The 14,346-nt window shown below is 38.1% G+C and overlaps 1 protein-coding gene across 4 annotated transcripts; it reads left to right on the top strand.

Moving 5' to 3' along the window:
• Window positions 1-1,041: 1,041 nt before the first annotated feature.
• On the top strand, window positions 1,042-13,376 carry LOC121264897 (B3 domain-containing transcription repressor VAL2). 4 transcript variants are annotated; one of them, XM_041168247.1, is made up of 13 exons: window positions 1,042-1,410; window positions 1,581-1,707; window positions 6,749-6,830; window positions 6,932-7,033; window positions 7,569-8,233; window positions 8,375-8,471; window positions 8,571-8,745; window positions 10,318-10,394; window positions 10,467-10,877; window positions 11,312-11,361; window positions 11,528-11,653; window positions 11,739-11,806; window positions 12,431-13,376. In XM_041168247.1, exons 2-13 carry the CDS (start codon window positions 1,595-1,597, stop codon window positions 13,210-13,212), a joined length of 2,748 nt encoding a protein of 915 aa, XP_041024181.1. In that variant the 5' UTR covers window positions 1,042-1,410; window positions 1,581-1,594; the 3' UTR covers window positions 13,213-13,376. The 4 variants fall into 4 exon arrangements, with proteins under 4 accessions (XP_041024181.1, XP_041024180.1, XP_041024183.1 ...); XM_041168246.1 differs by having other exon boundaries at window positions 6,929-7,033; XM_041168249.1 differs by having other exon boundaries at window positions 1,043-1,410; window positions 11,540-11,653.
• Window positions 13,377-14,346: the final 970 nt, after the last annotated feature.

The raw sequence follows: 14,346 nt of genomic DNA, 5'->3' as shown, positions 1-14,346 counted from the left end.
GATATTACAATTTTTTGATTATCTCGTTTATATTCAAAATTTATTTTAACTCATCTCAACTTATCTCATTTCATTATTATAATATTTTTAAATTTATACATAAAATATAACAAATAATTTAATTTTTTTAAATTCTAAAACAGCTTTTTTAAATTTTTATACAAAATATAATAAATAATTTAATTTTTATTTTACTGTTTACAAACTATAATGATATGTAATATTGCTCTTGTTTTTAATTTTTTTTTTTTATCCATGTCATATTGAAATGTTACAAAAAATCTTATCGTAATACACCTCAATCTAACTATGATATATAATTTGACATTTTTACATTTTTATTTAAACTCACACGTAATTTTGGCCACATCATCACCTACTTACATATATATACATATATATATATATACACACGTATAAATGACATCACCTTCGTACAAATATATATGAGAGAGAGAGAGATTAATCAACGGTAACATGAGAGAGTAGTTGACACACTAGAGGCCGACAGACACACTTAGAAAGAATTGGGTTGGACGGTGAAGGACGGGGAGTGGACTCGGGAATGACGATGACCATCCGCCCGCCAACACTCCAAGTTCTGGACGATCCAAATCAAATCTAATCTAATCGAGGATGGGACGTTTCAGTAAATTCACACTCCTAGTTTCTCTTAATTCTTAATTGCATGCCTGCCTCCCTCACTTCCAAATTTATCCGATCGGGTTGGATTTAATTAATTAATTAATTAAAAACCCGAAAAAGCGTCTGGTGGCGCATTTTACGCTGTTGTTCTGCCGCCCTATATGCCACGCTCCCCTCGCTGTAACACAAAACAAGAACACTCGCTGTCGCTTAGCTCTTCGTGTTGCTTCCAAGGTCAATCTCGGTATTATTCAGTAATTAAACGCCAATACAAAGCGAGTGTTTGAATTATGCCTACAACAGCGAGTCATTCTTTTCTTTCCATTTTATTTTCCTCGTTCTCTCAAATTATATTTGAACTCGGTTTTTTTTTTAAAATAAAAAATAAAAAAAGGGGAAGGGGTAAGTGTGGGAAAGCGAAATGGGTTGAGAGAGAGAGGGAGAGAGAGAGAGAGAGAGAGATGGAGTTGGCCGTGCCTTCAAGTCTCATCATCGTGCATGCATTTTGTGCGCTTTGCTCTGCATGCACACGCCTCCTCCTACTCCCCCTCAAAGCCCTCCTCGACCGCCCTTTCAACTCTCCGCTCTCTGGAATCTTAAGCTGCCACCCCCTGATCTGTCGACTTCTCCGACTCGATTACCACAAACTATCCTGATCAGAGCTCGATAGCTCGGCGACTAAGCGGAAGAGAGAACTTCGTTTCAGAATTGAGAAGACGTTCCGTTTCCTTTGTGTAAATCATATATGAGAGTGAAGTAGTTTCGGTATGGTGATGAACATATATATAGTAAATTAAGGCCAGCTCTTTTTCAATATTTTTTATCTTCTCGTAATTTACCAGATGTATTGGTTAAATCTTGGAAAGGGAGTATTTAGGGATTTTTTTTGAAAAAATCTTTTTTACCGATTCGGTTTGATATCGTGGAATTGACAGAATCGACTTCGGGAATGGCGTCAAAGACTTGCATGAATTTACTGTGCGGGGCCTCCACGTCGACCGAATGGGGGAAAGGGTGGGCTCTGCGATCCGGCGAATTCGCTAGCCTCTGTGATAAGTGCGGGTAATCTACATATCCAATCTCGTATATAGTTGTACGGCCGCTGCCTTGATTAGGAGGTCTTTTTGATTTTAGATAATCCATATATTTCCTATTTTCAGAGTTTTGTTTCCTTTCTATTTTTGGTGTCGCGTGGAATGTGGCTTTATTTTTTCCTTCTTTCGTCGGAGAAATTTGTGTAACACCCCTCCAAGGTCGGGAACGTTAGTAATATCTAAAAATCGTTTTTAGTGCTAGGAATAAGGATCCCATAAGCAAAAACAAATCAAACTTTATTAAAAAAAAGAGTTATATATAGCACTTATTAAAAGTTTTCTAAATCTTGTGCTAAATCACATGATCACATATAAAACATCAACCGAAATCTCTATAAATGATCTAAGTGTCCGCCTTTTCTCCCGGAGCCATTTCTTCCTGAGTCATGTCTTATCTGCAGTTTCATCCTGATCTTATTCATGATCATTACCTGAGATGATAAATACAAAAATAAAACTGAATCGAATACGCACTAAGCAACTTCTTCATACAATGAACAATATAATAAAATAGCATTTTATTTGTAAATCACATTCATAGTATAAAGATTTCATTTCATGTATACATGTATTCATTCATACATTTCCTTTTTAAACCTCATTGGCGGGCACATCTTTACCACGTCTACACTGGTTAGCGATCTTTGTGATTTTGGCTCTTCTTGGAACTAACAGGCAAGAACCTAGTCATTCTATGGAATGGACATCACTGGGTGCACTACCAGTGAGCCATTCCTGGAGTTGAAATCTGCCCCTCACCTCACCTCTAGTGCCATAAACTTATTCCTTACCTTACCTTACCTTACCTTACCCCATCATTTCTTTTCCTTCCTTTTCTTTCATTTTTAATTGCTAATAAAAATATATACATCATGGTACCCTAGGGGTTGCCTAAAGTGGTAAAGACCTTGCTTGGTGGTATTCTTCCTCCAGGTCTAAGGTTCGAATCCTCTTGGGTGCAAACAATTTCTAGGGGCCATCGGACTGGGGGATTCCTTGAATTACCCGAGATGCACTTGTGAGAAACTTCTTGTCGAGGGCCTGTGCACTTCAGGATTAGTCGGGACACTGTCCTTGGACCCCAGTGCTGATAAAAAATATATACATCATGGTATAATGGAAGCATACATAAAAGCTCTTTCACATTCACAATTCTCATAAATATGGGTGCTTGTAACATAGTTAACAAGGAATAGGCTATACATGATGTGTTTGATTAGCATGTACATACCATATAACTTTGAAAAAGAACATTCTTTTTACATGTTTGGCAAGAAGAATGTGATCATGGTTACGTACATAAAGCACAACAGTCACGTCAACAACATCTAAAAAGACATCGCATACATCATAGTACCAATTTCTATCTCAGCACACCTTAATCTAAAAGTTGTAGGCTGGTGGGCCGGTGGCATGTTTGTAAGGTCATAACTTTGTTTCTAACAGGCCATTTGACAGTTTCTTTTGAGGGTTACCCTTGCTGGAATTTCCAGCAAGGTATTTTGAGTAGGACATGCTTTGACAATTTCATGTTAAATTGAATGTGATGCTGTTCAGTGGATGGCAGTAGCTGTATTATGCAATATGCCATCTATTTTATCATGCATGGCATCACAGCTGTGGATGAGTTCGTAACGTTTTCATGATTCGTAAGTGAATGCTTTGGGTCATCTCACGTGCTGTTTGAATGTGTAAATGCATGCACTCGTAAACAGATCACTGAGCATTGTACAATCATATGCTGAAATTCTGACTTTATACATGCATTTTTATTCCTAGACTCCACTACATGCTATGCATAGATGTATGCACATGTTTTCATGTCTTTGGCATGTAAAAGGTGCATGCAATTTCACAAAACAGTGGCTGTTTGGCCATTATGGGGTCCTTTTATGCATTACAAAATTTATGAGCTTTTAGTGCCTACATGATGAAAAATGGTCCTCTAGGGTCAATTGGGGTTGTTAACAGTAACCCCTTTTTAAGCTTTGATCACATTTTGACAAAATTTTCAAAGAATTATGCATGCCATGTTTTGGGTATGCACATGGTTCTCTCTCTCTCTCTCTCTGTGTGTTTTCTTTTTGCTATGAATACCATATGATAGTAACCTAAATAGAGTCCAAAAAGTCAAATATGCAAAAATCATGGTTTGATATATGTTTGTTCATGCTTATTGTGTAATTATATTGAAATTTTGACTTTGAGAAAATCTGGCTATTGAGTCAGGGAACTATACTTAAAAGATGCTACAGGCTGTGTGTGGGTGATGTACATGTGATTTATGCGTGTTCCTTAAATCTAGACGTGTCTATTTTGAGAAGATCACGCTTTACTAGTTGTCTGGAGTTGCTGTTATGCTTTTTCTGGAAACAGTACAAGACCCCAAATTTTATTAATCAACCTTTACTTTCAGCAGAGGAATACTATGTGCAATTAGAAGACTTTGGCAATTACAAAAAGTCAAAAACCAAAGTCTTGTAAAAGACTATATTCCTAGACGTAAACTATACTCCTATATGTAGACATAAAATGAAAAACTAGTGACAAAAGCTGGGAATTCCAGCTTTGTCTAAAGTATAGAGTCCCATAAGCTGCTTGGGGAAGTGAGAAATTGATTGAAAATATCATTACCAGCTGCACCATAATTTGCTAATTCATCTGCTAAGCCATTACCCTCTCCATACTGGATGGTGACATCCATAGAGTAAAAAAGAAGTAGGATGTCTTCCCAAAGGCTAAAGTATCTCCAAGGGGGCCTAGTACCGTGTTTCACCCAATTTACAGTGATAAGAGAATACGTTTCCACATTTAACTTGAGAATGTTGAGTTGGTAACAAGTAAGCAAACCAAACTTTAGAGCAGTTCAGCAAGAATGTTAGTTCCAACACTCAAAAAACATGAAAATCAATTTAACTAAACATGATGAAGACCTCAGGACTACTCCACAACCAGTGGGGCCCAGATTATCTTTAGATGCCCCGTCAATCTTTAGTTCAAGAGAATCAGCAGGGACTGGCAGCTGCTTGATCAAAAAAGGCCTTCTAATCTTTACTGCTAGAATGGGAAGAAACAGAATATTAGGAATTTCAGCATACAATCTTGAGACCAATCTTTGAGGCTAAAGTAAGAATTTTAGCTCCTGCTGCAATTTAACAACTTTCTTAATGATGTAGTCCTTAGACCTGATTAAACTTTTAAATCTTGACAAATTTCGTGCAAGCCAAATCTCCCAATAGATAAGTGATGGAACCAGTCAGGAAAATTGACAAAATTGACCATTGCCAGTAAACTAAGACAACCATAGAGCAGATTTTTCCTTCCAACTATTAAGAGAAGTATAGGGGAAACCAAACAAAGCAGAGAAATATGCCCAGACCTCTGTAATCATAGAGCATACATGAAAAACATGATCCATACTTTCTGAGAAACCTATAGTCCTTAGACCTGATTAAACCTTCAAATCTCGACAGATTTCGTGCAAGCCAAATCTCCCAATAGATAAGTGCTAAAACCATTGAAGCAATTTGACAAAATTAATCATTGCCAGTAAAATAAGACCACCGTAGAGAAGATTTTTCGATCCATCTATTAAGAGAAGTATAGGGGAAATTAAATGAAGCAGATAAATATGCCCTGACCTCTGCAATCAAAGAGCATTCATGAAACACATGATTAATACTTTCTGAGAGACCAATAGTGCGACAACTACATTTAGACACCAAGTTAACACCACATTTTTGTACCATTTCATCTACTGCAATTCCGTTGTGCGAAAATTTCTGGAGGAAAAACAGCCACTTTAGTGGGTAAAACAGGATTCCAAAGTTGGGAAAACAAGGTTGAGACAGGGCCTCTTTCTCCTTGTAAAATCCCGGCAGAAAGGGTTGAGAACCAGCCATCTGAAGTGTGCATCCAGATGCGAAGATCTGGACCTCTTCTCAACTTAAAAGCATGCTGACAAACCTCTTGAATGAAAAATGAGTCCCCTTAAGCTGTTAATTTCGAAGTGCACCAGCAATTAACTGAACAGAGATATATATTAAAACCTTTCTGCACTAAAGTACCAGAAGAAGTCCAATAATCATATCAGGAGTTGCTGTGATGCTGCCAAGGTCATGACAGCTGGTGTTTTGTGTGTTCTGCTACATTAGCATGTATAGGGGCCTCAAGTGCAAGTTTCTAATCCTTTTACGTGCAATAATAGATAGGGAATAGGGTTCTAGGTCTGTCTAAGTTGCTGGTGGCAACCTTGATTTTTGGTGCTACTACAAGTTATGCGATTCCTCACCTTCAAGGTCTTGGGAGGCACTGGTTAGCAAGGAAGAGGATCCGGGATCTTTTGATGCTAGAGTAGTTGTCAGTGGCTAATTATGGAATGCGGTGGTGTATTTTCCAACTTCTCAGGCAGCCTGAAATAGGGGGCTGTAGGGAGCCAAACTAATATTCTTGAGGAAGAAAGGAGAGTGCTTTTGAGGCTGTGATTACCTAGAGTCGCAATGTCTGGATTTTGGTTTGCTGCTGCTGGTTTGACATGGCGAATCCTTGTTCAGCAGCAGGAGGCAGTGGTGGCACAGTAGAGCTAAAATGGATGTGGTTCTCCCTTTTGGTAGCTTATGAAAATCATGAACAGGAGGGTTTTCTATTCTGCTGGGCAACACGGTCCAATACAATTTGGAATCTAGGATTTTATGAGGCTGCAGTCAGTGTTCTTGGGCTTAATGGTTGACAGAAAAATATTTGGGCTGCTGGGAATAGCCTGGCAGCCCTTGACAAAACTCAGAAAATGCATGGGCCTTTGGGCCAAAATCCAAAACTCAGCCCGAGCCCTAAGATCTAGGGCTTGGGTTTGACAATTTGTGCACAACATCATTCATTTGTATTCATTGCATGCTATCTATCTATATATTTAATACACACACCCATGTATGGATTTATATTTTCATTTGTGAATATATTGAATATAGTTGAACAAATTAGTATCCACTTAATGAATGATGGACTTCTAGGTCTGCATATGAGCAATCAGTTTTTTGTGATGTGTTTCACTCAAAGGAATCTGGTTGGAGGGAGTGCGCTTCATGTGGAAAGGTAAACCAGAAACCAACAGTTTTTAAATAATTTGTATTCTTTAAGCCCCATATATACTGCTATGTTTTACTTGCAAATTAAATTACTCCTGGTTTCAGCAGCTTCTCCACTGTGGATGCATTGTTTCCAATTCTCTGCTTGAGCTGCTTGATTGTGGTGGTGTTAGCTGTGTAAACTGTGCTAAGAAGTCAGGAATCGCCCCTGTAAGATCAATTTACGTACATATTTATTAATCTTTGCTATTAGAACAATAGCCGCATATACTTTTATGAAGGATTGCATTTTTTGATATAATGATCTGGTATATGTAGTTGTAGCTTATAATAATTTCAGCATTAAAAAGCATAATTTATTGGCTTTGTAGAAATTCATATGAATGCTTCAGAGCTCATTTCTAAACATCAATATCAATATGTAATGTAATTAATATGTGAGGTTTGGCATACCCTATTCAAGAAAGGGTTCATTCAGACAGTCTTCACTTACGACCCACCTTTCCTTGGGTGTAAATTGGTTCCTGCCATCTGTAGTGCATCCTTCAGTTATAGTGATGACAAACAGATAATTAGATAGATCACTAAACAATTGTAAAGGGAAGTAAATTCTTTCTGGTCAACATGCTACTGCTTTTACAGAATGAATTTGTGACACTTGTGAGTCAGTTGTCCTTGCATATATTAGATTAACAAAGAGTAATGTTTTGTAATTCTGAGTTAATTATATGAAACATATTTGCAGATTTCGAGCAATGAAAAGCCTAATGGATTTGGAATATCTCAAGTTGATAACATCAATCAAATGTGTTCCACTTCTGTGGACAACCAACTGGATCGAAGTGGTATTGACAAAATGAAGCTTACCCAGTTGGGGAACAATACAGAGTGTAATGGGCTTAGGCACTTGCTTCAATCTCAGAATGCTGACACAAATGGATCGTTTGGGAAATTGAAACTGGAGGAAGTTTTTCCTTCTTCTGGAGAGATTGGAAGCACGTGTTTCTCAAATTTTAGTCGGGCATGCAATGGATTGTCTAACACTACCAAACCAGACATGTATAAAGCAAATATAGGAACAAAAGATGCATGTGACACACTGCCACAGACAAACTTGAGCATGTCTTTGGGAGCACCTTCTCCTTCAAGAAATTCAAATCTTCCTAATGCTGTTGTTGATGAAAGGGAAAATAGCAAGACATCCTCTCCATTCCTACAGGGGCCCAGGTCTCGCCATCTTTTGCCAAAACCCCCAAGGTCGGATCTTGCCAGTGGCTTGGAAGCAAATGCCGGCTTGGTTTCTCAAATACGTGTTGCAAGGCCACCTGCTGAAGGACGGGGAAGGAACCAGTTACTTCCTCGTTATTGGCCAAGGATTACAGACCATGAGTTACAGCAAATATCTGGAGAGTATCCATACTCCGTCGTTTTTACATTTGAAAGTATTTACTCTTTTCCTCTCTGGAACCTCACACTGAATGCTATGTATGTTTTAATATTCATGATTATTCAGTGTCAGATGACAATTTCCTTAATTATGATATCTTCAAGCTCGAATTCCACTATCGTGCCATTGTTTGAAAAGATGCTGAGTGCCAGTGATGCAGGTCGAATTGGTCGTTTGGTTCTCCCAAAAGCATGTGCTGAAGTAAGTTTTCTGGGGAATTATCCTAGCCTGTAAATGGTTAATGATCCTTGTTTCCATAGTTATCATTACTTAAAAGGTTTCTTTCCAACCATGTTGCAGGCATATTTTCCTCCTATCTCTCAACCAGAGGGTCTTCCTCTGAGGATTCAAGATGTGAAGGGCAAAGAATGGGTGTTTCAGTTCAGATTTTGGCCTAATAATAACAGCAGAATGTATGTTTTGGAGGGGGTTACACCTTGCATACAGTCAATGCAGCTGCAAGCTGGAGATACAGGTATCCTCAATGGCTGCATGACTTAAATCAGAGTATGTAACTATTTAGTAAACCATGCAATGCAATCTGGTAAAACTATGTATGTCTTTATCATTCATTGATCATTACCGTGCCTCTATTACTTGCTACTTGCTACTTGCATATGTGCTTCCAAGACGTGTATCAATTAAGCTTTATCAGGTAATAGGTACTGCTTTAGTATTTTGACTAGGTCCTCCATGCTTCTTTTGATTTGGGGGATCCATTTTGGATGCTCCTTGAGCACATGGCACCAACAGGATAGCCCTCCCCCATTCTTCATGGCATTGCTTACTCTTTTTTTTTTTTTTTTTTTCTAAATAAGATAACATTATTTTATTGATGAAGAACCTTGCATATTATGGGGGATCTAAGAGCACCTTTTCCCCTACCAAATGGCTAGGAATATTAGATACATTGAGTCTTCCAAAAACAGATTCCTAGCCACCCATTGTGCGATGTTATGAGCTCTTACGTTTGCTTCCTGCGGGATCCAATTCACCTTCCAACCATTCTTTGACTGAATTATATTTCTTATGTCCCCAACCTCTGCCTCTATTCTCCAGTTATCTTGGAACTTTCCTTCATTAATTGCATTGATTTCCTTTTAGGCGTTCCCTTCTAGTTGAATTTCCTGGGCTTCCACCTCTAGTTTCTGCAACACTGTAATGAACAAATCCTTTGTGTCCACATATAGCAGCAGCATATAGCAGCAGCCACTGAGAAATCACATTTAACAGCAGCATCAATTTTTTTTTTCGGAACCCTATTGGAGGAGGTTTACATTGAGCTTCAGTTGTTCTCTATTCTTCCCATGCGTGCTGAGCTTTTCTCCGACAGGGTCTTTCTTGCTGAACCTTCCATCTCCAAAGTACTCGGTTCTTTTCCTTTATGAACCCCTTCGTTCCTGTTATACTACACACGGTATCCATGATGATGATGGCACATGGAAGGAAATCATGTTCGTTGTCTAATTCTACCACCAGCTCAGCATGAGGTTGCAATATTTTGTTGATCCATTCTGTTATAGTTAACTGGGAAAACTCTTTAATATCCAGTGGTCATGGAGACTCTCGTCACATTACTTTGACAAAAAATTACATCTAAGGAACAGGTACTCTTAAGGTTTCCGGCTCCACTCCGCATACAGGACACAAACCATGGCAGCTAAGACAGCTGCCACCTTTCTGTACTGGTTTGCTTAAACAAGTAAAACTAAAGTCTGGCTTATTTCTTTTTCTCCAATGGAACAACTATTGTAATGTTGATTCCCAATGCTTGATAGTATATTCAATCATTTGCTTTTGCATTAGAGTCTGATTCATACCTGCCTCCTTGCTAACTTATTACTTGTACTACAGGGGCGTTTTCTGGTTTTTTTTTTTTTTTTTTTTTTTTTGGGGGGGGGGGGGGGGGGGGGACCTTCCCCCAAGCCCCTTAGTAGCTCTGCCTCTGCTGTACTATGTAGATTTTAATTTTTAATTGCTAGTATTCTTTGGTATGTGAAGGCATATTGAGTATCATTTTATGCGGTTTTATCTCATTTTGCTGCAGTAACTTTTAGTCGTATGGATCCTGGAGGAAAGCTTATTATGGGGTTCCGGAAGGCTTCAAATTCAATTGCAATGCAGGTAATGAGCCACCTTCAGTTTTCCAGTTAGCAAACTCAAAAACATCATACTAATATAGTTGCCAATAAGCAGGACACCTATCCATCTGCCATTCCAAATGGCGCTCATTCAAGTGAAACTTCGTTTTCGGGTGTTTTTGAGAACCTACCTATAATAAGTGGTTTCTCTGGCCTTCTTCAGTCACTTAAGGGAAGCACAGATCCCCACTTCAATGCTGTATCAAAACACTTCAGTTCAGCTACTGGTGATGTAAGTTGGCTCAAGTCTGAGAAGCATGAAGGCTTGCTGCTGCCTGCAGTCGTTACTCCAGAGAGGAAAAGGGCACGAAATATTGGGTCCAAAAGTAAGAGGTTGCTCATTGATAGTCAAGATGCACTGGAGCTTAAACTTACGTGGGAAGAGGCACAGGATTTACTCTATCCACCTCCAGCACTTAAGCCAAGCATTGTCATGATTGAGGACCACGAATTTGAAGAGTATGATGTGAGTAGTTTCACATTGTAATTTATTATTGTTGCTAATCTTGCCTCATTTTTTAATTCTATTGAAAATTTCTCCTTTTCTTTTTATTCAAGTTTTAATCTCTAGTTTTTGTAAAAGAAAATTCGTGAATCAGCTTTGGTCTCTGATTTGCATAGATATGGACACTTTATATATTTAAACATATATTCTTCAGAACCTGGGTGCCAGAAGGAGCATAGATAATAAAAGAAATAAGATAATGATAACAATATGTGTTGGACAAATCTAATATTTTGGCTGTCTTCAACACGGTTAAAAAATGATGAAAAGGGCAAAATCACAGCATCTACCTCAGCCCTATACAATGATCTAGAACTTCAAGAAGTTCTAGTTATTACCCTGGTCATTAATCTATGGGAGTAATGTCTAATATGTTATTTATTTCTGTCCTACAGGAACCTCCGGTTTTTGGAAAGAGAAGTATTTTTGTTGCCCGTTCAACTGGGTAAGGGTTACGTAATTACTAAATGTTATGTTACCAATTACGCTTTCCAATGAGGTGTAGAAATGAAGGGCAACCTGTTCCTTTTCCTTGCAACTTGTTTGAAACTACGTATAACTCCTCCTAAGGGCTGTGGTTGGATAAATCCATCTAATCTTGAATTGATAAGCTTGATCTTCAGGGGACAAGAGCAATGGGCTCAGTGTGATAGTTGCTTCAAATGGCGAAGATTGCCAGTTGAAATACTTCTTCCTCCTAACTGGACATGTGCAGAAAATGCATGGGATCAAAGCATGTACTGTTTTTCTATCTAGGTTCTTTTTTTAATCAAGACAACTTTTGATCAATAAATTTTATGTTCTGCCATGTTCTGTCCTCAGGTGTTCATGTTCTGCACCAGATGAATTGAGCCCCAAGGAACTGGAAAATCTTCTTAGACTGAATAAGGGTATGATGCCAAGATTCTGTGCCCCTTCATATATTTATAAAATTTCGATAATCACTGCCGACTTGTCCACTGAGAAAAAAGTGGGTTTTCTGTATATTTAATGTTTTACTTCATCTAAGGGTGTCCGTCTCCTGCAAGGTTCATCATCTCACATATTCTAGCAGCGTATCACTTCATCTGGTCCATAAAATAAAAAAGAGCGTAAATGGTTAATGGCCTCATTATTCCCTAAATTTGCCCAACCTCGAATGGATCTTGCTCACTCATTTGGTATAATTTATGCTTGTGCCAGTACACAAAGGGCAAGGTTCAATTTTTGGACTTCAAAAGAGAAACTCTTTCAAGTACTGAATACAGATGCATGGTTGTGCTAGGGCTTGGAATTTGGAGGATAGGAATATCTACCATTGATGTTTGCATGCATGGCATGTGCAGTCATTTTTTCATTGGTTTCATCTTTTAATCTGATGATCTATGTATGTCAGGACATACATGTAAAGTACATAATCATTACCTGCTCAAACGTTGTTACGTTAATATATTCATATTACAGTGTGTAGAGCATATTCTATCTCAATAAATTTTAAAATACCTTTGAACTTATTATACCTTGCTGTTTCATAGAATTCAAGAAAAGAAGAATTGTAACAAGCCATAGGCCAAACCGGGGCCATGAATCTTCTGGTCTGGATGCGTTGGCAAATGCTGCAATTCTAGGAGACAACATGGGTGACCCTGGCACTACAGTTGCTACCACAACTAAGCACCCCAGACATCGCCCTGGTTGCTCCTGCATTGTGTGCATCCAGCCACCTAGCGGGAAGGGTAAGCACAAGCCTACATGCACATGCACTGTGTGCATGACAGTTAAACGCCGCTTTAAAACCCTAACGATGCGCAAGAAAAAGCGTCAATTAGAGCGGGAAGCAGAGATTTCACAGAGAAATCAACAGGCATGGATCTGTAGGGATGAAGCAGAAGTAGACAGCAACTCTAGGCATGCATCATCACACCTTGATCCTTCAGAGAATGAAGGTAGGTCAGGAAATGAGCTAGAATCCAAGAGCCAAAGCAAATTGGCTGAAACTGGGAAGGGACAATTAGACTTGAATTGCCATCCCAAGAGAGAAGAGGAGCTGCTAGCGGGATCAAAGCGGGTGAGCATGATGAGTCTTCTTCAAGTAGCAAGTCGTCCATTGGAGACATATCTGAAGCAAAATGGTCTCACAAGCTTGATCGCTGAGGAACAGGCAAGTTCAGCATCACATGTCCTGCCGCCAGCCGCCAATGAGAATGTGGGACAAGTTAATGAGGAATGCTGTCTTGTTTCTGCTGTTCCAGAGCGAGAAGGTGGGAGTGAAGAGTACTGTGGAGCAGATCAAAGCCAAAATGATTCCCACTCTTGAAGTTCCTCTCTTTTTTTTTTTCGACTTCGAAAAGAATTTTTTGGGTGCTCGTCTGTTGTATACTCATAATTTACTAGTCTTCCTCCTCCAGTTTGCAATACGTTTCTTTATTTCATGAGCTCTTCTTCGTACAAACGGATTGGTGGACCAAACTGTGTATTAATGTTGATGTGGAATATTTTGTTAGATGTTAATCAAAAAAAAGAAAGAAAAAAAAAAAGAGACCGTTTCATTAAAGTTTATCTTTCCACCTCAACATTGGTGAATATATTGGTGTACAAATCTGCTTATAATTAGATTTTTTCTTTTCATTAAAGTTTACTTTTCCACCTCAGAGGGTCTATATTTATTATTTTGTTTAACATATCATTTGTAATATTAGCGCATTATTTCTTTCCAAATAAATTTTGATCAGATGCATTGACGAGATATAAGATTCTCAGACTCTCGAGACAAAAAAAAGAAGAAAACTTGTCTTTTTTGTGTTTTTGGTTTCATTTTTGTTTGTCTTTCTTTTCTTCTCTTCACACATTTCTTTTATGGAAATCTGGAATTTGAAACTTTTAATCATTACCAACCTGACCGACCCTTCAAAATTAATCCAAACCGAAGGGGGGGACGATCACTTGTAAGGATCACCAAAGACTGCTCGTTGGCTGAGGCCGACCGCGACAAGAAGGGATCGTCGGCAGTCGGCACCCATCCAATGTATCCATTACTCTTTTCAACGTTACTTTTTTCTTTTCAAATTTTAACATGCGTCTTAATTTGACCGATGAATTTCAATTTAACATGCGTCTCTCCCCACGTAAGCGTTAATGAGAAATGTCCGACAAAGTTTTTCCACTCATTTCGAAAAAAATGCAGTATTCATTATTAAAAAAATTATTTTTCGTGGATCATATTCCCTTATTTAAAAAATAATAATTTACACATTATTTTTTACAATATTTTATACAACTATATTTTAAATAATGAATATTTTCATAAAACATCTTATAAAAATTACATAATTTTACAAAAATATTTTTATTTTATAATATTATTATGTAATATATTATACAATATATTGTGTGGATATCGTTATACTTAAAAAAAAAAATGTGAAAGATTTGAGTATCCTAAGGTTACAAA

Source organism: Juglans microcarpa x Juglans regia, chromosome 5D (genome assembly GCF_004785595.1).
Source record: "Juglans microcarpa x Juglans regia isolate MS1-56 chromosome 5D, Jm3101_v1.0, whole genome shotgun sequence".
NCBI lineage: Eukaryota > Viridiplantae > Streptophyta > Magnoliopsida > Fagales > Juglandaceae > Juglans > Juglans microcarpa x Juglans regia.
Note: the sequence above shows the minus strand (reverse complement) of the source record. Positions and strands in the feature narration are given on the sequence as shown.

Coding starts and splice junctions, on each gene's coding strand:
- LOC121264897 (XM_041168246.1), top strand. CDS start 1,595: ATGGCGTCAAAGACTTGCATGAATTTACTGTGCGGGGCCTCCACGTCG. Junction 8,746..10,317: donor GCTGCAAGCTGGAGATACAG/GTATCCTCAATG, acceptor ATTTTGCTGCAG/TAACTTTTAGTCGTATGGAT. Junction 10,395..10,466: donor CAAATTCAATTGCAATGCAG/GTAATGAGCCAC, acceptor GCCAATAAGCAG/GACACCTATCCATCTGCCAT.